Source organism: Cololabis saira, chromosome 2 (assembly GCF_033807715.1).
Source record: "Cololabis saira isolate AMF1-May2022 chromosome 2, fColSai1.1, whole genome shotgun sequence".
Lineage (NCBI taxonomy): Eukaryota > Metazoa > Chordata > Actinopteri > Beloniformes > Belonidae > Cololabis > Cololabis saira.
The window spans coordinates 31,914,192-31,937,935 of NC_084588.1; the positions used below are offsets into that span (position 1 = coordinate 31,914,192).

The 23,744-nt window shown below is 38.4% G+C and overlaps 1 protein-coding gene across 1 annotated transcript; it reads right to left on the reverse strand.

Moving 5' to 3' along the window:
* Positions 1–536: 536 nt before the first annotated feature.
* Positions 537–22,990, reverse strand: ap1g1 (adaptor related protein complex 1 subunit gamma 1). The gene is made up of 23 exons (XM_061743415.1): positions 22,894–22,990; positions 14,732–14,935; positions 14,493–14,617; positions 14,090–14,231; positions 13,838–13,934; positions 12,715–12,791; positions 10,748–10,843; positions 10,491–10,571; positions 10,310–10,408; positions 10,170–10,225; positions 9,954–10,067; positions 9,721–9,861; positions 9,362–9,416; positions 9,088–9,210; positions 8,862–8,951; positions 8,625–8,749; positions 7,868–7,972; positions 7,584–7,725; positions 7,218–7,347; positions 6,780–6,884; positions 6,452–6,612; positions 5,238–5,336; positions 537–5,104 (listed from the first exon to the last, which is right to left on the reverse strand). The coding sequence occupies exons 2-23, from the start codon at positions 14,930–14,932 to the stop codon at positions 5,003–5,005; spliced, it is 2,466 nt and encodes an 821-aa protein (XP_061599399.1). The 5' UTR covers positions 14,933–14,935; positions 22,894–22,990; the 3' UTR covers positions 537–5,002.
* Between the last annotated feature and the right edge of the window lie 754 nt (positions 22,991–23,744).

Genomic DNA, 23,744 nt, shown 5'->3' on the forward strand with positions numbered 1-23,744 from the left:
GATGGGGGGGAAAAAAATATGGTTAATGTGTTGGCACCAAATTTGATTTGTTGTTCCATTGTAATGAAGTTGGTCAGTGACTTTATTCTGTTTAAGTTTCAAACAAACTACTAAATTACAGATTTAACCCAGGTTTTTAGACAAATGTTCTCAACTTTTTTTGATAGTGGTAAAACGGCACTCCTTCTGAGCCCCATGATGCATTAAACTGGTTTCTGCAGCAAACTGAAAAATAGACATTAAAGTCTTTTAGACAAGTCACTCATGCAAACCCATAATATGGAAACAGAAAAGTCCTGTTTTTAAATAATGGTCTACCGCAGGTGGAACTCTTGGTACCTGGAACCTTGGTGTACATGGAGAACCAAAATCTTTGACCAAAAGCTGATTATCTCCAGTTAAAACCATCATAGGACCATCACTCAGTTTTGACACACTCCAAACGGAAAACAAACTCCATAGTTCAAACTCAATTTTTATTTGTTTCTTTATTCACTTGATCATTTTCTCCAACCCAAAGACAAGAATACACAGCATAAATTGAAAATATCCCATTTAATAGTTTACAACTTCTCATCTTTAGTCACTTCATGTTTTCAATCTGACATTCACACCCTCCTTGAAGCCATGAAACTGGGATAAAGTCCATGTCAAACCTGACAGAAAAAAAAAAAGTGAACTTCATACCTTCGACTTCCCCTGAAATAAACTCATACAGTTTTATTTTCTTTCAGGACAGCTTGCAGGCTTGCAGGGGGGTTTTACATATTATTACTTTTTTTTCTTCTTCAAAATACAGTGGACTTTGATTGAACTGGGGAGAGGAACATGTTCATTCAGAAACTCTTCCAAGCCCTTTACACAATGACTTTATCCCAGCAAAAGACGAAAATCAAACATCCCCGTAATCCGGATGACTAATGAGCACTTTCAGCAGCCTCTTAAAAACAGGAGCAGTATTGTTGACCACTTTCTGAACAGCTTCTAATCATACACGTTAGCACTGACCCAAGAAAAGGTGGCAGATTTTAATATTTGAATTTCTATTGCATTTTTAAAAAAAAGTTTGAGGTCAAGAGTAGAAATGAAGTTATTTACACCGTTTTTCACATGCGGCTCAAAAGCTGAAACTGCAGCCAAAAATTATGTCCCATGTAGAAAGAAGACAAATCGTACACCACAACGTACTATCGAGTCTGATTATCTTCTCTTTGGTACACACACACACACTCTCACTCACTCACACACACACACACACAAGTGACGGGCCTTATTTTTCCATCTCTTCGTCCTACATTAGTGTACAAAGCACTTATATGTTGGGCTCATTTCCATTTGTATATTTTAAAAAGCATCATGACAGAAACGATCTGATGTGATTAATAATGTTACACACAGGTTGAATGAGACAATACAAACCACACGAAAACATTCAAGAATAGATGTATGAAACTTCCTCTCATCCATCCAGCATTCCACTTTGCACAGCTCCCCCTTGTGATTACACGCTTTCAGCACACACTTTTCCCAACGTCTGTTTTGATAAAGTGGATTAAACGAGACCTAAAATGCCCTGACAAAGAAAACTGTCTTAATCTGTCATATCCTGTTATGATTTACAGTCATGTATTGTTGAATTTCAATCAATTTCTTGACATTTTTCAGGTTGGAGTATAAATTATAGATTGAAATTGTCTCATGCAAATTATTTCAGTGATACATTTGCAAAAGAAAAAGGGGAGAAAAAGCAGTGCATTGTTCACTCAGGGACCTGTCTGAAAACACTGAGCAAGTAGAAAATATCCTACTAGTTCATTTCCTGGAGGGAGTCAAATAAAAGCAAAATAAAAAAAAAAGAAGAAGTTTAAATCCGGTGGCCACAGCGGGGAACAACACAAATCAGTGAGGAAACCTCAGAGCATAGTGTCCTTGGTTGATCCAGCGGTGCTATGAGGCAGACCAAAATGTAACCGGACGCAACTAAAAGAACACACACACACGCACAAACACACACACCCCAACTGGCATCACTTCATCGGACAATTTGTGGGTTGAAGAAAATGTCAAGAGTGCATATAAGGCCAGATGTTAAGAGATGGATCTTGGGAAGAGAGCTGCTCCTCATCAAGAGAGCAAGAGTTCTACGAGGCGTTTGAGGACCAGGGAAGCAAATGAAGCTGGGTGCTGCTTCCGCTGCTGCACAGCTCTGTGCTTTCACTCAGTAGTACACGTTATCATTTCAAATGACATCTGTAAAACAGATGTCGTGCTTGTTTGAACATCCAAAAGAAATCCGACTACATCCTCTACTGACTTAATATAAAGATGACCAACTAACTGAGAATGAAGTATGACAAATACTAAACAAAACGCAGCTCAATTGCATCCTCCTAAGATTCTTTTTGTACATATATGCATACAGTTATACTTTCTAGCTAATCTTTTAAGTGGGTTTTATTTAATCTGATCAGCGTTTGTTTTACAACTATGTACAATGTACAGGCAGCAGATCATATATCTTTTACATCGAATGAGTGATGATACAAGGAAGTCTCAATAGACTCATGCCAACTAAATCTATTTGGACAATTTACAGTGTGAGTAACTGATTTTTATGTTTGTTTTTTAGAAAAATGGCATCTAAAAAAAGGATGAAAGATAGTACAAGAGACAAAATTGTAAAAGCCCTCAATATGTACAGAAAAAAAGCCAATATAGCATTTGTCAACAACAGAACAAAGTTCAAATGAAATAATTTTCTCCATATACACATATAGCTCAAAAATATTTTCAAAGCTAATAGTCACTCTGATTTGGTCACAGAAGTTAGAAGATAGTGAAGCATAGTGAAAAGAATTAAACAGCCTGACTGAACATCTGAGGATCTCTACACGGCACGGCGAGGGTGTTTAGGTTAAGTAATGAGATGCACAAGCTACCATTAGTTTCTCTCATGCAGATGCTCCCCGTGATTGCAAATCATGGCTCAAACCAAGCTGTCAAATCCGTCGCCACTGAAAGCTAACAGAAATAAAGAGCACTGTGAGGTATTAATGTTACTGTCCCCGACAGCATGGTTGCAACTCTGATTTGGAGGAGACGAGTGTGTATAAGTCGTGCTCAAATCATCTAACAGTCAATACAGAACAATTTGTTCCAGTACCTCTTTGTGGGATCCAGATTTACGATTTTATATCTGTTAATTGATGCAGAGGTGGGGAAGGGACATTTATAATAATTTTGAAGATTTTGTTTTCTTCTTGCCATCTTATGGAAATTTACATCTTTAGCTGCCATTATCTTTGAATTTTCCTTTGTTTATAGGCTTCATCAATAGGACTTATATCATCCAACATGTATTTTAATGGAAATCTGCCACACAACAAAGAAATAATCATTCACATAACTATAATTTACGCTTTTACCAAATCAAAGACAAAGGCGTTGCTATTGACATCCATGTGGGCCAGTGCAGATGGTAGATTAACTCATACAGGAATGAAAATCAGATTAAGTAATTTACAAATTCAAATCTCTGGAAACCCTTTCCCTCAGACTGAGAACACCATCCTCATCACACCATCAGATTTGCAAATGAAGCTCATACAAAACTTGACAGTTCTGGGGCTTTTATCTATCCAAGTCAGAAAGGCACATCACTTTGATACCAGGCATAAATTAAATGAAATTACTGCAGAAATAAAAACCTATTTTCACAAAAAATAGTGCCATTAAGATGAGTGCCCTCATCACAGAAGACATGAAAAGAAGACATAAGGAGGGGAGAAAAAAAGGTTTCAGTGCATGTAACTACATTCATAACAAGCTTAATTTACATGTATGTGCATGGTGACCAAGTACAACCAGGTTAAAACAAATCTGAGATGTAAATAAATCGCAAGCCAGACTGATGATACAGATGCAGGAAAAGTTGAAAATGCAGATTTCTAACACAAATGCAATCAACCTGTGTTCATATAAGTTTGAGCTGGATTATATCCATCCACATGAGTGAATATGCTCAAGCTAACAATTAACTTGTGTTTAATATACAGATCTACATGTTGTCACTTTCCTACAGATGAGATAGATGCTTACAAAAACAAAAATTAAATATCTGAGAATGCTCTCTGAAAGTAGCCACAGGTGATCAAGGTGGGCATCTCGGGTCTGTTGACGTTCTCATCACTATGACAAAACAATTTCAGATGTTTTCCTATATAAACAGGATAAAGAGGCCTACTATATGAATTAGAAAATCTCCTTTATACTTCAAGTCCTGGTATTACAGTTACCCCAGCAATGCTCAAACATGCTTTAAGCAAATTAATGTAATTCAAGATGAATACAACTTTGATAAGTTATATCACTCAAGACGTGGAGGATGAAAGGGGGAGGACGGGACAAAAAACTAAAGGTTAGCCAACACGTCTCTGACTGCACTAAAAAGACTTTTCAAAGCTTTTCCTGCCGCCATCATCGGATTGATGGTCACGTGAAAACTTCGAATGCAAAGCCAATCACAATCAACAACTGAGCAAAGTGCCTCAACTGCATTTTAACATGAAACCATGGTAACTGCAGCGCTCAGTGTGCAACACTTTTCTCTACAGTAACCTGCGAGGCAAAGTGAGTCACAGTGAATGCACATGCGTGCTTCCATGTGTTGTAATGGTGCTGAACAGAGTGTGAGAGTGTGCGTGTCTGGGAAAAATAGTACAGATTACTAAGAAAAGAGATCATGGAAACCAATCAAGAAAGAAAAAGAGAAAGTTCATTGATTGATATGTTTTCCCAATTTTTCTGGTAATGTCAACAGGGTCTTTGTAACATCTGTATATTTCTCCTGTGTTCAATGCTCTGCTGCTTCCCATGCAACTCAAGGGCAGCGGTCTGCAGTGACATCACAGGGGGATCCGTTGGAAGAAATGTGGGAGGTGAAAGGAAAAATCGTGTTCATAGTTCCCTTGGTGGGACTGTAAGGAGCGACAGCAGCGGATCATCATTGCCACGACTGGGGAGGGAAGTTATTAACCTCAGATAGGTCTTGCACAGCCGAGCCTTTGTGGGTGTACGTCAGCTTGATCCTCATTCGTAGTTGTTGCTGGAAATTTGTGAGCATGATTGTGATTATAACAATAGAAAATTCACAGAAATCATATCATAAAAGTCTTAAATGTGTGTTTTAAAAGTATGAAAAAATATCCTGAAATAATATTAATGAAAGCCAAACTCACCTTCTGTGGATTGAGGACTCTGATGACCTGTGTGACAGTTCCCTGGTTGAGCGCTGGGACGATGTTACTACTAGGGGAGAGGAGCTGCAGCTGGAATGTCTAACAAACAAATAGCAGACACTTAGATGAAAAGTTAAAGACACTCATGAAAAAAATATGTCATTTAATGGTCTAAAATAAAAATGATGCCATTGATAAGAGTACTGAACACAACGGGTTGAAAATGTTTGTGTTCAATAGATCATTAATTTGATGCTGCAAATAGATGTTTCATTGTGGCAGCCAAACCCCCTTCTCCCACTTCAGGACTAATGTTTCCATGTAACAAACTAAAGGAAGCCGAGACCGGTTCGCGGTTTGGCTGTTGAGTGAAGAGGGTCTATAAAAGCTTGCTGAAAATTAAAGAACTTCAGCAAATGAAAAAAATAAAAATAAATAAAAAATAAATGCTGTCAGAATATAAATGAACTCATCATAGTCAGTCAGACGATGGATCACTCATTTTATATCATCACACAGCATTTCAACAACAGCACTCAGTGAGGTACCACAAACTTATTAACATGCTGTATACTAAAAGTCATCCATTTCTGAAAAATCACAGTCTCCAAGTCCAGGCAAGACAGGATGACCTATCAAATTACTGCAAAAAATGCTGAGAGCAGCTATAATGTGTTGCCATACTTCTCAGCAGCTAAAAAGACTCCCGATGCACAGTCTGCTTTGAACTCCGGGTCACAGGAAAATAGATGAAATAGATGTTTCATTGTGGCAGCCAAACCCCCTTCTCCCACTTCAGGACTAATGTTTCCATGTAACAAACTAAAGGAAGCTGAGACCGGTTCGCGGTTTGGCTGTTGAGTGAAGAGGGTCTATAAAAGCTTGCTGAAAATTAAAGAACTTCATTAAAATATGCCCAATGAGTATTTCTGGGTGCTTTACAACTGCAAATGTCTTATTTAAACCAAGAGTCCTAATTGTAGACACTGCAGACAATCTGCACATTCTTCTGAAACAAGCATTAAGAATTGTATCATACAGGAAAATACCCTGTATTAAAAACCTGTCCTGTTGGATGAGTGAGAAAATACAGCTCAGGACAATAATAAGAGCAGATATTTACTGTGTATTAATCACTTTTTCTGCATTTCTTAACTTCAACATACCAGATGAAAAAGTATAGGATCATTGAAATGGGTAATGTGTCCTCTTACCTTTGGTACTGCAGCCTGAAAAACAAACTCGGTCATGTCTGTCTCTGTAGAATTGGATGCGTGGATGGTGATGACTGCGATATTTGGGTTGGGGTTCGCCCTTTCAAATGTAAAGTCTATTTTCAGTCCATTCTTGTTGTATGCTGTCATTGGAGGGATGCCTAAGTAGACATTTCAGGATGACAAATGAATAAAGATTTAGAGATTCTCAACTTTTTAGGACTGGTTATGGTAATACAAAACAAAAAACACCAACAAAAAAACGCATGACAATTTGCTTCATGACAAACTATTGTATTTTAGGTGGAGCTTGGCCTCTACGACTCACCTGCAGCTGCGATGTCATTAAACAGTGGTTGTGAAGAGAGCCCATCCAGGAGAAAAGCAGGTTGGGAAGTGGGTCCTGAAGGGGCAGGAGCAGGAGCTGGACCACCTGGGAGAGAGAAACAACACATTTAAAAGACAAGGACACAGCAATGACAAACAGCAATCTTTTTTTTTTTTCCTTCATGTGTTTCAAGTCACATAAGAAACCTCACTGTGTCAATTAAACTGAGTAGAAGATAAAGTCATGCAGTCTCTGGAAGAAAAATGCAGTCAACTAATTAATGATTGGCAGTATTTAGTCAAACTTGAGACAAGCAAGACGTATAAACCACACTTTGGAGAATTATTAACTTTCACAGAAACAAGTTAGTCATCACATTCGCACTGCTGCGTGAAGGTTTGTACAGCAGTATATAGGGTTTAAAAAAAAACAGCCTACCACTTAGTGAGAGGTCGCCCAGTAGATCAAGCAGCTCTCCTCCAGCTGAGGCAGGCTTGGTGGGCATTGTGGTGGTCTGGATTACTGGCACCACATCATTACCACCCAACAGGTCTAACAAATCATTAGCCTGGGGAGGATGAACATATTAACTTAGTTAAAACATGAATCGTAAAAATGACATATTTCACTGAGGAATATTCATTCAGAACTTGAAAAACTTGAATGCAGCAGGGTATTTCACAACCTAAGCCTTAACAAAACCTATGTTAACAAGTAGAAATATACAAGGTAAATTCTTCTCATCCCTAAAACTGAAAGTTTGAAAATAATTCAAAAGAATATAGTGGTTAAAACAGGCTTCACCTGGTTGGTTGGTGGGGTTACAAGCGGTGGATGTTTCGGTTCCACAAGAGATGGCTCTGTCTCTCCATTTGTCTGGACAATTTCTGATGGGCCATTAGAAGCCGTTTTCTCCATAATTGGCATTCGTTCAAGGAGAGCTGGCCTTTGGTAAAGAGTAAGCAAGAACAAAACATGGACCAAACCCAACAACTAGGAACTTTTACTCCCCAAGAGTAGATAAAAAGTGGCTGTGATGAGCACAAAATAAATTTCATGTTCTAAACAGGGCGAGAAAAAAGTCTTACCTCATGTGGTCGTACTTCTTGAAAAGCGCATTGTACTCCACAGCTCTCTGCTGAAGTTCAACGTCAATGCTGCTGCCATATATCGAAACCACCTTCTTGATTCGGCTGAAGATAAACAGGTAAATTAAATTGTTTTTGGGGTTAGCAAAGACAAAGAGCAACACAGACCGTTGATTCTGATCATAATTTTGACAATTATTTGTGTGACATGTTCTTTAAGCACCATTACATGCTAGTAAGGCAGGTTATGTCGTTTTTGAAGGCATCTAAAAGATATCTAAATAGATTTAATCTAAAAGATTAAAAGTGAATAATATTAACAATATGTTGTGTAATTAAAGTTATAATTACAAGCATTTAAATTAAGTGTTTCTAGGCTAAAATACTAGTGAAACAATATTTAGATCGTTACATAATCTGAATGATGAGTGGAACAAAAACGATGTCCTCAGATACATCTTCTCTTGCAGAGCTGTTGTCATCAACAGTCTGACCACAGCTCTGCCAGAGCCAAAAAGCCAATGAGACCAGTGTGTCTTACTCAGCAGAGATCTAGAGATTCTAACGCAGAAGACATTTCAGTAAAAAATATCTAGACTTTTTTTTAAAAAGGCCCCTGTAACTTGTGACCATATTAAAATCAACATTACATTGAAAAAAAAAAACAAACAACCAAAAAGGTAATGAAAGGGGGTCAAGTGATTCTTTGAAAGGTGGTAAGAAAAGGATAATAAATAAATTAAAAATTAAACCTCACTTTACACCGCTGAAACGAGTAGACAGCTTCATTATCGCAGTAAGTGAGTAACCTCGGGTGACAGGTGCGGACAGATTGGATACCAGAAGGCCTTCCAACACATCCAGAACTTCATCCTCCGTCACCTTGTAACAAAAAGGAGAAGAAGAAAAATACGATCTCTGATTAACTGTTCCTTTCTGTGTGATTTTATTTTGCACGTGTTGCTCAGTGGGGATAGCTGCACCAGCTCCTTACCTGAATGGGCTCTTCCTCCTCACACTGCCCTGACACTAGCAGGTCTCCGTACTCTCCTATGCACCATGACGCTACTTGCACCAGAGGTTGCTGCAGCACAGACAAAAACAACCTCAGTCTTTTCACAATCTTAACATACTTTAAAATACACAATTCAAAATAAATAATCAAGTTTCTGACTGTAAGCCTATATATGGATTTTTAATAAAACAAGAACTGTTCTGACCTGTGAGATGTCATCCAGCAAAGCCTTGTAAAGTCTCTGTACTGTGTAGGCATGCATCTCCACACTGTTGGTGATGAGCTGGATGAGGTTGGGGACGGAGTCATCTCGAACATAGCTCCCCGCCTGCAAACATGAACAGAGATGCCAAAAAAGAAGGTTAATTAAATATTTAGTTTTACAGTGGTTGGTTACTAGATCCGACTTATATAATTCATGTAACTCAAGTCATGTTAATCAAGGGCACTCTAGCCTCTGGTTTTAGGAGTATACGTACTGTTGTCAGTACTCTCATGATGGTGTCTATGTGCCATCTTTTCGAAGGGGCATATCTGTAAAAACAAGGAGTGTTAGGTTCAAGCAAATGAAAAAAATAAAAATAAATAAAAAGTAAACAAATGCTGTCAGAATATAAATGAACTCGTCATAGTCAGTCAGACGATGGATCACTCATTTTATTTCATCACACAGCATTTCAACAACAGCACTCAGTGAGGTACCACAAACTTATTCACATGCTGTATACTAAAAGTCATCCATTTCTGAAAAATCACAGTCTCCAAGTCGAGGCAAGACAGGATGACTTATCAAATTACTGCAAAAAATGCTGAGAGCAGGTATAATGTGTTGCCATACTTCTCAGCAGCTAAAAAGACTCCCGATGCACAGTCTGCTTTGAACTCCGGGTCACAGGAATCTAGGAAGTAGAGCAGCTCTTTCATCATGCCTCTAATGTTGTTGCCGTTCACGAGGGCAAAGCTCAGTTCCATTGCACGTCTATAAAGCAATAAAAATCAAAATGTAAATAATAACATGGTTAAACAGAGAGCCAGCTAAAACTTAAGTCACATGAGCATTGTTCCTTGTACCTTTTGATGGAAACATCCAAATCTTTTAGACAATCCACAATTGTGCTCCGATGCCTCTGCACTGCATTGTGGTCTGTCTGCACCGTCTTTAGTAGAGATGTTAATGCCACATATCTGGAATAGGACGTTTAATTAACATGTATCATCAGGGTTTTTAAAAAGAGATCTTAAATTGCTTCATGTCTGAAAGAAACACTACAGCAAGTGACTTATTACCGTATATTTTTGTCGTTGTTTAGAAGGAAGCGACCTAGTATGTTAATGGCCAAAACCTGTGGGAAGAGATTCATTTAGACAAAGCAGAAATTGCGAAAAGTGGTCTTTGTAATAGTATTCTTTATATTAAATCAACTCACCCTCAGTCCGCTTTCCGACTTGATGTCCATAATAGTCAGCACAGTCTCGTACAGGATTGCGTTGCCTACATTTTTACTCGTCTCTGTGTTTGTTGCCACCTGTAAATGCATGAATTTGTCAAAGTGCTGCTTGGTGACCTGTTAAATCTAAGTGATGAGATAGAATATACTTTTTTTCAACCTGTGCAAGAATGTCATTCATCGCTTCACTGGAGTCATCATCACTCTTGCCTAAAATCCGCAGTAGTCTCAATATCCGCACCTAAGAAATAAAATAGTCCTATCAGTTTAATTAAAGGAAATTATTTCACTCACACCTGACTTTAGCTGTTGGTGAGCCACTGCAAGCTTTCTGGTTGCTAATAGTTGGATACAACACAAGCATTCAGTCAAAATCATCAGTTACCGTCAAAGGAACTTTCGACAAGTGAGACTTACCTGCAGGAAAGGGTCGCTAATGCCTGACACGTCATGCTCAGGAGAGTATCCAGACATTATTAGGTTCTTCAGGATTCTCACCAACTGTGGAACCAGCTATAAAAAAGACCAACACCACAAAAGAAAGAAAGATGTGTCACAATATTTTGTGCGGATCACAATTTTCTAGTATACCTGATCAACTATTACAACACGAGTCTTATTCTTTGTACATAAAGTTAATAATCCTTATTAAAAGGTGGAAATAGTCAAATTCATATGTGGAAAATTAAAAAGGTGTTGGGATTCCTGTTCATTGCTGTGACATAATACAGTCAAAACTAGCTGAAAAATCAGTTTTGTGAGATTGTAAAACTAAAGACTTGATTGTACAAAAACATTGGGTACAGACTGTGAGACTGAATATTTGGATTAATATAGAAAAGAAACTGTGGAGTCACAATTCTGCCACTTTTCATGTGGTTTGATATGTAAAAGCAGCAATAGCTTCGACGCAAATGAGGTGGGAAAATTCATCCTATTAAGTAATTTATTTTTTCCAAGTAATTTCAAGGACTGCGTCTCTAAAATGGGATATGTGACCTTGAAGCAATCTTCAAATATTTTTGGAAGTAATATACCACCGTGTACAGTAATGCTCTCGGCAAACATTTTCAACCCTTTAAGTCACAAAAGTGAAAACACCCTCAGTATAAATAATGCAAAGTCAAAAAAAAGACAAATACACTTGCCTTGTCTTTTTTTTTTTTTGTTTTGGGGGGGGGGGGGGGGGGGGCACCAACTACTTGCAGCATATATAAATAAAAAGGTTTCAAGTTGTAAGGAAGTTTGCTTTTTTTCCCCCCAGTTGTGTTTCAACATGCTTCCAGTCTTTAACAAGAGACTACAGTTCTACGCAGGAACAATTTACAGGATGAGCAGAGACTGCACTTTTATTTTCTGTAGAATGAATGTCAAGGTTTGTCTCAAACACCAAGTTAAGAAACTGATGGCTGATGGGGATTACAATGCTTAGTATGCTGTGCATGAAATGTTGAGTACGGTTTTAAAAACAAGGATAAATACAAACCTTTGAACCTTCATAACATGGCATCCTAATACCATATCTGTCAAACTTTTTTTTTTTTTTTAAATGTAGTCAAAACCATGCCACCTCTCCCCAATCATATAGACTTGGGTAGTTAATGTCCAAATGTTGTATAAGCATCCTTAATGCAGTAACACAGATACAGCAGAAATCATCTGGTCCTAGTGACACCTGTGGCTATCACGTGAAAACACCCACTGCATCACTTTTAAATAGACAGTGATCAAATGAGTTACATATTAGGCAAAACAATAGTGAACAATGTATCTGACAAATGAATCAAAAACTGATCATATTCAAAACACTGACATAGTGATGATCACCGTACAAGTTGAAAAAAATAAATCTAAATTAAAACACAACATGAAATTACTCAACAAAAATCAGGTTACATCCGAAGTGACTGTGAGGAGTGATTACTATTAACAGCATGCACCAGCTATGAGATCAGAATGCACTCTTACCTTCTCATTCTAACACAATGCAGGAATTGTAACAAAGACAAATGACAGAAAAAATATGAAGTAGATGTTAGGGAGGGGAAATTGGAAATCATTCAATTTCAGAGATCTTAAAAATAATGTTCAAATTTTGAGCATGAGGAGTGGTGCTTCTGGCATAAATTGTGTTACACTAGAGAGTGTCAGGTACAGCAGCAGTTGAGATACAAAGGAAAAGACAGTGGAAGGAGATAAAAGACAGACATATTTTGAATGTAGAGGACACCTGTAGCGCAATCCAAACCTCATACAGCTTAATATGTTGGACTATCTTAGCCATCAAAATAAGATGTTTAACCAAAGAGAATGAAATGTGGTATGAGCTTACGACAAATGCAGTAATACTTAAAGCTCCTTTAGGTCAGTGAATCTGTTTGTACCTTTCTGAAGTGGGCCAGCATGTCTGGACTTCTTTCACACATCTCAGTGAGGAGAACAACTGATGTATGCAGAACACCTGGGTAAATGGAGAGGACAAGTTATTTACGCTGCATTAACATTGTAAAACTGGAACCCCGCATTAATCAAGTCAGCAAGAGTCAAGCCAAGAGTCTGTATGTTTGAGAGTCTGCAGTGATATCAGAAACATTTAGAAACAAATTCATATATATTCAAATAATTAAAAACAAGGCTTGTTTTACATAAACATGCATGGGATGTACCAAGCTTTTACACAACCTACTTTTCTATTACAGATCATTTCCGTCATTCATTTGAGAGGAATGACAAAGATTAATATATCATTTTTTCAATTACAATTAATTGTATACCTTACATTGATGGCATAATACTGTATGGCAGATTACAGGGTGTTACTATCCTCATGACATTCATTACAAGATATTTACAGATAAACCTTTGTCCGTTTTTTATGACTGCCTAACTAGTCAGATATGACAGTAGCATACATATGATTCATCTCAGTGGCCATCAAATGATGGCCTCGTAAATCTGAGTCAAATATTATCACACAGCCACCTCCTTGGGACTTGATTTCAGTGTTAGAAGCAGTAGAAAGCACAGGTGAGGTCACAAAGTAGTAAATATGTCATAAAAAAAGATGTTAAAAAGTCAGAGAACCTGTTGATTTGGTTGGTTATTCGGAAACGTGATGAGAAAATTAAAAAGGAGATGATCTGCGTTTGAGATGTACATTCTTAGTTTACATATTCAAGATCACAGCAGCAATTCTTGAAAATGTTTGGAATATATTTTTGAGTCTTATGGCTGTGAACTATTTTACCATTCATACATTGTGGGCAGTGAAAGACTAAATCATTATTTACAAATAGCAAACAAATAAATGCATCTTCAAGGGCAGTTAATTGAAATTGAGGCATTTAGTACAACACGACCAAAATATGTTAAGAGATTCAAGTTACTCAAAGGACATGAGCTTCCGTGCATCCATCAGTGGCAGAAAACAGGATGAATTCTGAATTTGTCGAGGAAAACTATATCCCTCCGTTAGTCACTACATCCTGACAAAATGTTTCTACCTACCATGGTTCTTCTCGCTCAACAAGTTTTTTGTGGCTGGTAGGAACATTTCCATCAGTTCCGGGACCTTCCTGATCACATGAACTGCACACAGTGCTGCCTGTTAAACATGTAAATAAAACAGGGTCCAATGTTTAACACAGTATCTCACTTCTGCAATTCTTCAGCACAACAACATTTACTACCCTCAATAGTCAAACAAAGAAAAATAGATGCTTCAAGTGTTTGTCTAAACTTGACAAGAGTGAATCTTACTTTTTTCCTCAAGTAAGAGTTGGATGTTTTGAGAAGCTTCTCCACTTCCCCTGCCAGGTCACGACACATTTCTGAAGAACCCATGCAGCCTAAAGTGCACAAAGCCAGGCCCTGGACGTATTGCGTGCTGTGATTTAAATCACTGATAAAGAAGAGAGTAGTCAAGTAAGTCATGGAAACAGTGCTATGCAAACAAGGAACATTGTGAGGAGGGGAAACTTGGTGGGGAAATAAGCAAAAGTCCATTAAAGAGAAGAGCAAAAGGATATGAAGGTTTTGCAGCAGATGAGGCCATTTTTAACAACATTCTGAATCAGCAAATTGTATCTGATAATACAATACTGAGCTATATCTTAACAGTTGCATATTGGACATAATATAATAAACTTATCCGACCACTTACTTCTTAATGCAATTAGTCATTAGAAGATGAACATCTTGTCTCTCATCCAGCAGCAGCATAGCTCCTAAGTAACCTATTCGTTTGTCAGTGAACTTCTGGGAGGCGATCAGCTTCAGACACTCCAGCTTTAAAAAATGATAATTAAAGAAGTGTGTCACAAAATCCAGTGGAAAATCTGCAGAAATTTAAAAAGCCTCATGAACCTCCCCAGTCATCGCCCTGGCTTCACTAAAACATACCTGTCCAAAGTGTGCTGGGTAGCCCAACATGTGCATATAGAGGAGTTTCGCCACATTTCTGCAACGGTATGTGTTGTCTTCTTCTCTAAAGGATGAACGGATAGCAGCACACTCTTTCTGGATCATCTCGCGCTCCTCTGCCTGGGTCCGTGCCGTCCGGATGGTCCGGATCAGCTCCCGCAGTCTGATCGGAGCTGGCATTCTCTGAGGAACACAGAAAATGTAATTAATGAATGATCAATAATTTGCCAATTAAAAAGCACAAGACATCAAAACATTAAAGCTACACTTCCAATGAAAAATAATTAAAAAAAAAAAAAATCCTACAAAAAGTACCGGTAGGCAATATTATACATAACACTGAGGTTGGAGCAAGTTTTATTTGAACTAGCTGAATTCATTTGAAGGTACAGAAAGCTTCATATTCCAGGTTACTGTCCTACACAGGTTACAGTGCTTGAGGCAGAGAAGGTGAAAGACATAACATTTGTAGAGCAAACCAAGGACTTTGAGAAATAAAATGAAAACCCTGTGCACAGATTGCTTCGCAGTTGCTGTTTTAGGAAAAAATATGTCACCAGCTCCCATAACCCAAACAGGGGGAATCCATATTATGATGCTGGAGATGTCATGGTACTAAGGTTACCGTACTCTCAGAATGGAGCAAAAAATAAATTTGAAAAAAAAAAGAATCAAAGACTGCAGGTTGTTTGATGAGTACCCCGCCCCCTATGTTTCTTAGACAATGAAAACTAGATGTCGACTAGTCATGACAACCTTAAAATGTATACTAAAGTCACTTAAATTGTATTATTATAATTTTGTACCAACTCACTCTCCTAACTAGGGCTGTAATCTTTCAGTCGACTGGTTGATTTATTGGTCGGTGCGGTCTGGCTCGACCAAAATTCTGATTGATCATTCTTCAAGTTAATTTAATCCGGAGGAAAGTACCAAGTTCTAAAGTTTGTTTTCAGAGCACACCTCTTTCACAGGTGAAAGTCCGTCTTTGGACGCCCCCTTGTTTTAGCTATTTTGGATAAGCACACCCCACTGACTAGAGACAGATAGATTGTGAAGTAGAAGGACATGGTCCGGTGATTTGTTGAACTCTATCATGTCAGAGACATCTGCAGTGTGGTAGAATTTCATAAAAAGAGACGATAGGAAAATAATTGAATGCAAACTTTGCAAGCAACAGTTTGCATATCTCAGCTCCACATCAAACATGGCGTATCACCTGAAAACGGTAAGCCAACCTGCCCTGTCCGTTTTGACAATATCAGAAATGGCATATTTCAATGTTTAAGTGTAAATATTGTTTTGTAACTGAAGGCGCACCCGCCCGCAACAACAGCAGCAGCATCCCCCAGATACACCCAGACCATGCCGGATGTTAAGCCTCTCACTTCGATCCACCTGTGTGCTGTTAATAGCATCTGAGTCTGTGTGTGTGTGTGTGTGTATATATATTGACATTGAAATTCTGGAATTAATTTGAGCCCCCCCAAAATATGGGTTAGCACCACTGTAGTTGATCCAGAAAAAAAAATAAATAAAAACTACTGTACAGTGCAAAATGATAGTGTCTGTCAATTATTAAAATATAACAAAAAAATGATTTTATATAAATTATATTCCTCCTATTAATTTCGACAGGCTGTAGTGTGTAATTAATTTCAGCGCAAAACATTAAAATGATTTAAAATATAGCAAATCAAAGATGACAACCTGAAGGTCAGACTAGGCAGCAATGCTTTTCCAAACCTTTGGGTTTAATTTGTGAATTTTCCCAGTGAATAAATTGGGTACTTAATTTCAGGAAACCCTTTATGTGACTAGAAACTAATGTGTGTTGTCCACTGATTCTATGATGGATAAAAATGATTCCTTAAGTGATCAACAGCAACTGGCTGTGGTGGCTATGATGAATGTTTTACTAACCAGGGCCCTTGTAGTCCCTTTTACTTTATCAAAAAAACAAACAAAATTTTTTTTTTAACCACATCTTCACTGTAGTTTCAGAGTGAAGCATGGCAACAGGTGGAAAGGAACATTGTAGTGGACGGCACCGGGATCCGGTTGTTCTAGTCCACACCAGAGTGCAACTACTGTTTTCACACTGGTCAGAAGATTTCAAGATCAAAAAATTGCCAGACAATCATAAAGATCCACAGACTCTAGAGGTATGACGGAAAAGGTTGTCAACATTGACAAAAGCTACTTTAATATCATCCATATTTAGATTAATTTAGTTTTCATGTGATTATTTTTTTCCTTTGACGGGATTGCTGTCATGCTAAGCTTTTAAGGAATACCTTTTTTTTTTTTTTTTTTTTTTTAAAAGGAATAAACTTTGTAGATCCATGTGTCCTCTCCAGTTAATGGTAATATAATTGTACTCACTGCAGTCCCATAAAACTTAATGGAAAAAGTGAACTGCTTTTCCTGATTACACACAACAAAAGTAACCAGAGTATCGACAGCATTAAGGGAATTGTTTTTAACTAATAAACCAAAGGAAATACTCCCCAGTATTTCTGACCATTTTCAAAAGGATCATCATTATATCAAAAGGAATTTATTTGATACTATGCCAGCCTGAAAGAAACAAGAATCCACAGAGAGAGTGGAAAGAGGACAACTTTGTTGAATAAGGTAGCAGCTTTTACAAATTCAAAGAATTCACTCTGATCAAAGAAGAATCGGGAGGCGGGTCAGGGAAGGCCACACTTTAATAAAGCCAGAGATCTACTGTCCGTCCTAACACCATTTAAATTACCTCAGCTGAATGGCCCTAGTGTTTGACTGGATGAATCATAGTTACACATCTCTTGCTGTGCTTAAATCAACAGAGAAAGCAAATCCAGGCATTACTGAGAGCAGATACAGTTAGGGTTGATTATTCTTGCTGTACTAAAACTAACTCATATTCTTGCTGTACTGAAAGTAACCCTAAAGCATTCAAAATAAAATCATCCATCACTGTCACTAGGAAACACTGTCACTAGGAAATAACATAATGTAATGAGCTTATGGAAAAAAAAACCTAAAATAGAAATAAAAATACTATGGGATCAATAGTTCACCAGCTTGCTTTTATTCTTATCAAACAAAGGAAAATGTGTGTAAAATACTTTTCCTTAAAACAAATTTGGTAGTGACCAAAAACAATGACCCATACAGCTCATGAGCCCTACCTCAGATAAAACAGCTCAATACATTTTAGGGTGTTTGTCGCAATTATTATTATTATTTATTTATTTTTAAAGATTTTTTGTGGCTCTAGTGGCCCTTTATTCAAGTTGCAGACAGGAAGTGAGAGAGAGAGAATGGGGATGACATGCAGCAAAGGTGCGCAGGCCGGGATTCGAACCTGTGACTGCTGCAGGAGGACTGTAGCCTCAGTATACGAGCTGCTTGCTTAACCCACTGCACCACCGAGCGGCCCGTGTTTGTCGCAATTATGACAAAACTGATTTGCATAAAAAAAGTATTGCATAAAAAATTAGCCGTATTCACAAGAGACCTTAAAGAACAGAAAACATGAATAAATCACAAAGCTTGGCATGAGGTATATTTTGCATGTACGGTACCTTAAAATGTTCATAGCAGGCACAACCTCTTATGAGATCTGCTTTTATGAACTTTCTGACCTTGCCAACCAGCACACAAGCAAAATGCATATTTATCTTCTATTTACCATAGAATAGAGCAGTCAACTTATCAACTCTTAAAAGTGAGAAAACAAAGCAAAAGGAGATCAAGCACCCTTGTAATGATTGTATATTACTTACTAAATGCAGTCAAGAGTCAATGACTGGAATGTGTACATACACAAAACTACACTTGGTGCTAGCCTCTCTTTCAGAAGGAGCTGGAGTTGAACTAGACCAGAAGATCATCAGACAACTCAGCTGCTTTATTGCTTTAATCATAGCCAAATATTTGTGATTTGTGCTCTGCATACCTAGCAATATTTGATACTATATTATTAATAAACAAAACTGAAGACTAAGCACAAATAGCAATTTTTTTTACACATTGTTACACGGTTACCTTGGAGGACAAACCCATTTCAATCAGGAGCAACTCATCAAACCACTAGACAGGACCTGTGGCTTTAGAGCAATGCCTTCCAAGTATGAGGCAGCATTAGTTTACAGGATAAACTAGTCCTACATACCAGGACAGAGTGGGGTGGCAGACTACTTAACTAGACAGCTATAATGGATCATTCATAGCTCAAAAACATACTGGCTTTTCTATGAGGAATATTTCCCCCTTTTTTCTGGTCTTGGAGCCTGTGTAAAGGCCACTTTCCAGAAAGGCATAATATCTGACCACCTCTTTTTCCCCTCCTCCCGGGGTAAACCAAAAAGGAGCATGCCCATGACACTGTCATAACAATATGGAGAAAGTCCACTTTTACGTAAATGTTACAGACCGCCAGTATGTTAGTGCCTCCTAATTATCTGTGAGTTGCTTTTCCTCTCAGTTTCAGAACCTTCTAAGTACAAAGCTGAAGGTTAATAAAGCTACTAAAAGTTATATTGTTTCAGTGTACACTTGTGCAGTTCCAAGTGCAGCGCAAAAGTTACAATATTGAGCCCGGTGTCATATTTCCTTTACCGTTGATGCTGGACATGACATTTCTCGAGTAATTTGACCACAGAACAACAAATGCTGATACACTCACCCTCTGAATACATAAGCCAGATGCTAGTGCATGTTTATAAGTTTTGCATCCAGTAGAAATGGGGTCTTACCTACCATAACCATGTCAAGAGTAACTCGTGGTCAAGTAGTTTTATTTAAGATCATAGAATGTTGTTTCAAGCATGACATTGTTTTATGTTGGCTCTATTAAACAACATAAAAAGGTAACAGAGTTGTAACTGTGGTGCCATTATGTGTTGAATATCCCTTCTCTGCAGATAAATATAATCTTCTACAATTTGAACTGGTGATTTTCTCACAAGAACCTGGGGATATTTGAAGATGGTACTTCTCCAATTTTCCATATTATAAAAGCTGACGTAGATCATGACTTGCCCATAGAACAGATAATACATAAAAACAGACAGGATAAAAAGCAGAAGAACATAATGCTGCAAGATTTTTTATATAGTAGAAATGGTAATAACTGGGTATGGCTGCAATTCAGGTAAAGTCTAATCTAATCTAACCTCTCCATATAGCATGTTGCAACTTAAGGTCAGATGTTCCTTTATCTATGGGAATTTTATACCCAGTGGGACAGGCTTTTTGACTTCCACAGCTTTGTCCCCAAAAGAAAATGGACACTAGGGATGGGCGGTATGGACTAAAAAATGTATCACGATAATTTCTGGCATTTATCCCAATAACGATAAAAAAAAAAAAAACAATTCAACTCCATCTTTTTAACTATAAATCTATCTCGCTCTCAGATCCGCCATGTTTGTTACACAAAAACGTCATCAACGGGAATCCTTCCTTCCTTCCTTCCTTCCTTCCTTCCTTCCTTCCTTCCTTCCTTCCTTCCTTCCTTCCTTCCTTCCTTCCTTCCTTCCTTCCTTCCTTCCTTCCTTCCTTCCTTCCTTCCTTCCTTCCTTCCTTCCTTCCTTCCTTCCTTCCTTCCTTCCTTCCTTCCTTCCTTCCTTCCTTCCTTCCTTCCTTCCTTCCTTCCTTCCTTCCTTCCTTCCTTCCTTCCTTCCTTCCTTCCTTCCTTCCTTCCTTCCTTCCTTCCTTCCTTCCTTCCTTCCTTCCTTCCTTCCTTCCTTCCTTCCCAGCTTTACACAAAAACGTCATCAACAGGAATTTATCGTTTTTATCGCGAGATGACAAATTCTTATCGTGAGGAATTTTTTGGACGGTTTATCGTGAACGGTAAAATATCACCCATTCCTAATGGACACTCATCCTAAATGAATGCAAAACATAGGGGTAAGTCTAAATTGTACAACATATGTTGTTGGGGGACACAAGCATGTTTAGACCCAAAACAACTTGCTAATGTTATTTTAGTCAAGTAAAGTATACAATATGCAAAACAAATGTTTACACACTACATTGACAGCACCATGATCCAAAAATGAAACATGCAGCACAACCACTCTGTTGGGTATATGCTTCTCAAAAGGGCCCTTATGCCAGTTTCGGACATTGCTCTCTATCTGCTACTTTTTGGCCCCATTTACACCTGGTTTTAAAATCTGTCCTAAGTGAGCTGATCAAAAGTGGACAGGATTAAGGGCAAGTGTAAACACATGAGGATGGATTGAGAGTCAATAACCCAAACCACATTCAGAGGCGTTATGGGCCACATGTGGCCAAAATCTTCCCGCAGTGTGAACACACCAAGCTTCACCCTTCAGTGCAGCTGTGTCTCAGGTCACACTGAAGGGATGCATATGCAACTGTCATCTTCTGTCCAGGCAGAAGGGTGTAGTCATTCCCACAAAAATTGTGTCACATCAAAGTGCAAAACAACAAGCATGAGCCATAACAACAGACTACAACATCACTGACTGCCTACCTTATCTTTTCTTTTAAATTCTGACGGATCCAATTAATGGCTTAAGCCTATTGTTATCTTCCATGTTTAAGGTTTACATTGGGGTCATCTGTTAGTTAAAGCTGGAAAAAAAACAACCAAACAAACAGATGAACATATTGTTATTCCTATTTCTTCCCATGGAAATAGATATGGTTTATTGAATCACTGCCTTCCACAGCTAAAGAGCAATACCACATATGGTATTTGCAGATGGAAATCATGTATCCAATCACAAACTGCCACTCTAAACAAATGTCTTAATGCCAGGACAGTGAACCGATGCACCTGTCCTAGAGTCATCCACTTTTGATTAGATCATTCAGGATCACTTTTAAAATGTAGGTGCGAACAGAATCTTAGTCAACAGGAAGTTTTTGTGTAATCGTGTGTCTTAATCATTACATAATTGTCTGGTTGCAAATATTTGATCCGACTGTGATGATTTTGCATAATTGTTCAGTTTTAATTCCACTGATACAATATAACCCTGGATATAACCATGTCACATCTTCTGCTTTTGGTTCATGGAAATGAAACGTGAAGCTGCCAGACTTGTAGGAATCCACACACTGCACTTGACGTCCATTAGCTCACTTCCTACATAGGAACAACTTCCCTGACGTTAACCTGCTGCCCCACGCAACAAGTGCCAAGAGCACGGCGGGGGATACCTTATTTAAGAGTGTATCGTTCAGTTACAAACGATAATAATGCTGTCAACAGGAGATAACTATGCCACGAAACAAGAAGAAGGAAAAAAAAAAAAAATCAGAGTCCACGTCCTCATGACATTACAGCTGTATCAGCTTCCTGGATACCCGCATGACTTTTCACTGATAATATTCACAATTCACCAACTGTAAGAACATTACAGACACAAATTCGTGTATAAAACAAAAGCAAAAACCATAACTGTAAAACACATAGTCAAGCATGAGCTAATCTTAGTATAAACTAGAAGTTGACAGGTTTAACAACAACCAGCAGCTTCACCTTGGCTGACAGGACTCAAACAAACTCAAGATTTTACGTCAATATCAGTAAAGAAATCCGTTCAAAAGGGGGGGAGAGGGGGGTTGCGTGTCCAATGAGGTGATTTAACCTGACTTTGCTGGGACATGTTGCAGTTTCGGCCTTCTAGGAGCGTTTGGATTACCGAGTCCTCTACAGCGCCAGCTACCTAGCTGACAATCATCCTCTAAGGGCTGATTTATGGTTCCGCGTCACACCAACGCAACCGTACGGTGCGCGTCGCCGCGTAGCCTACGCCGTCGCACTCGCACTCTTAACCAGTGCGAATGGTGGGAGAATTAAACGGCGAGTGGCGATTATTTCCTCTAGTTATGACAACGCCAGCTTTACAATTGTTGTTGCACGCTGTCAGGGTGGATGTTGAGTCCTGGTGGGGGGTGGGGGGGGATCCGCACGGTGCACTTAGAGAAACTGTGCACAGCCAGCTGGGCAGTAGCGATGCTAGCGGGGCTAGCGGGGCTAAGCGGCACAACCCTCTTCCTACGGGAGGCTTGACACCGCACATACCACCAAAACCACGGGGGGTTACGTTAAAGCAGACCCGTTTTTACACACCCCGGCCGATATATTACCCCTCGGGTGTACTTACAAGCCGTACTGATGCCAGAAAAGGACTGGGATCGTCTCTATGAGCGATGGAGGGAGGAACACACCAGACATGCAAAATGGTGGCTGCTCCAGCCTTAGCACCGCTACCGCAGGCGGAGGGATACAAGGACGTACGCGGTCGCCGAAAGAAGCGCGGACGCTTCAAGCGTGATTTATGGTTCCGCGTTATGCCTACGGCGTAGGGTACGCAGCGAAGCGCACCGTACTTGAAATAAGGAATATTTCCGTAATTGGGAATTAAAAATTGCGTTCCGTATTGAACCAATACAGACATATATTATGCTCTTATCTATTTATGTCATAATATACAGGTGAAGGTTGGAAAATTTGAATATATTGCAAAACTTCATTCGTAGTAAATTCAATTTAAGGTGAAACAAATGTATTATTTCCCACTACGTTCAAAGTGAGATATTTCAAGCCTTTATTTGTTATAATTTTGGTGATTATCGCTCACAGTTTATAAAAACCCCAAATAAATAAATCTCAAAAAATTAGAATATATTATGAAATCTATAAACAATTCAATCATCAAAATTATAACAAATAAAGGCTTAACATCTTGAGCCATAACCAGTAAATACCTCAAATACCTCAAGTATTGAAAATATTTGTAAATTATTTGTAAATATTATCAATTTTTTTTGTGTTTACTATTTTTTTCTGTCTTGTACATACTCTTTTTCTACTTTTTATATTGCTCTCTTTATTATTTAACTATTTATTGGTTATTTCTATTTTAAATTTTTTGTATAAAGCGTGTGTGTGTTTTGGTTGCTGCACGACTGAATTTCTCCTCTGGGAGATAAATAAAGTCTTCTATTCTATTCT

Coding starts and splice junctions, on each gene's coding strand:
- ap1g1 (XM_061743415.1), bottom strand. CDS start 14,932: ATGCCAGCTCCGATCAGACTGCGGGAGCTGATCCGGACCATCCGGACG. Junction 14,232..14,492: donor ATGACTAATTGCATTAAGAA/GTAAGTGGTCGG, acceptor CTTCTTTATCAG/TGATTTAAATCACAGCACGC. Junction 8,750..8,861: donor AGGAGGAAGAGCCCATTCAG/GTAAGGAGCTGG, acceptor TTTTGTTACAAG/GTGACGGAGGATGAAGTTCT.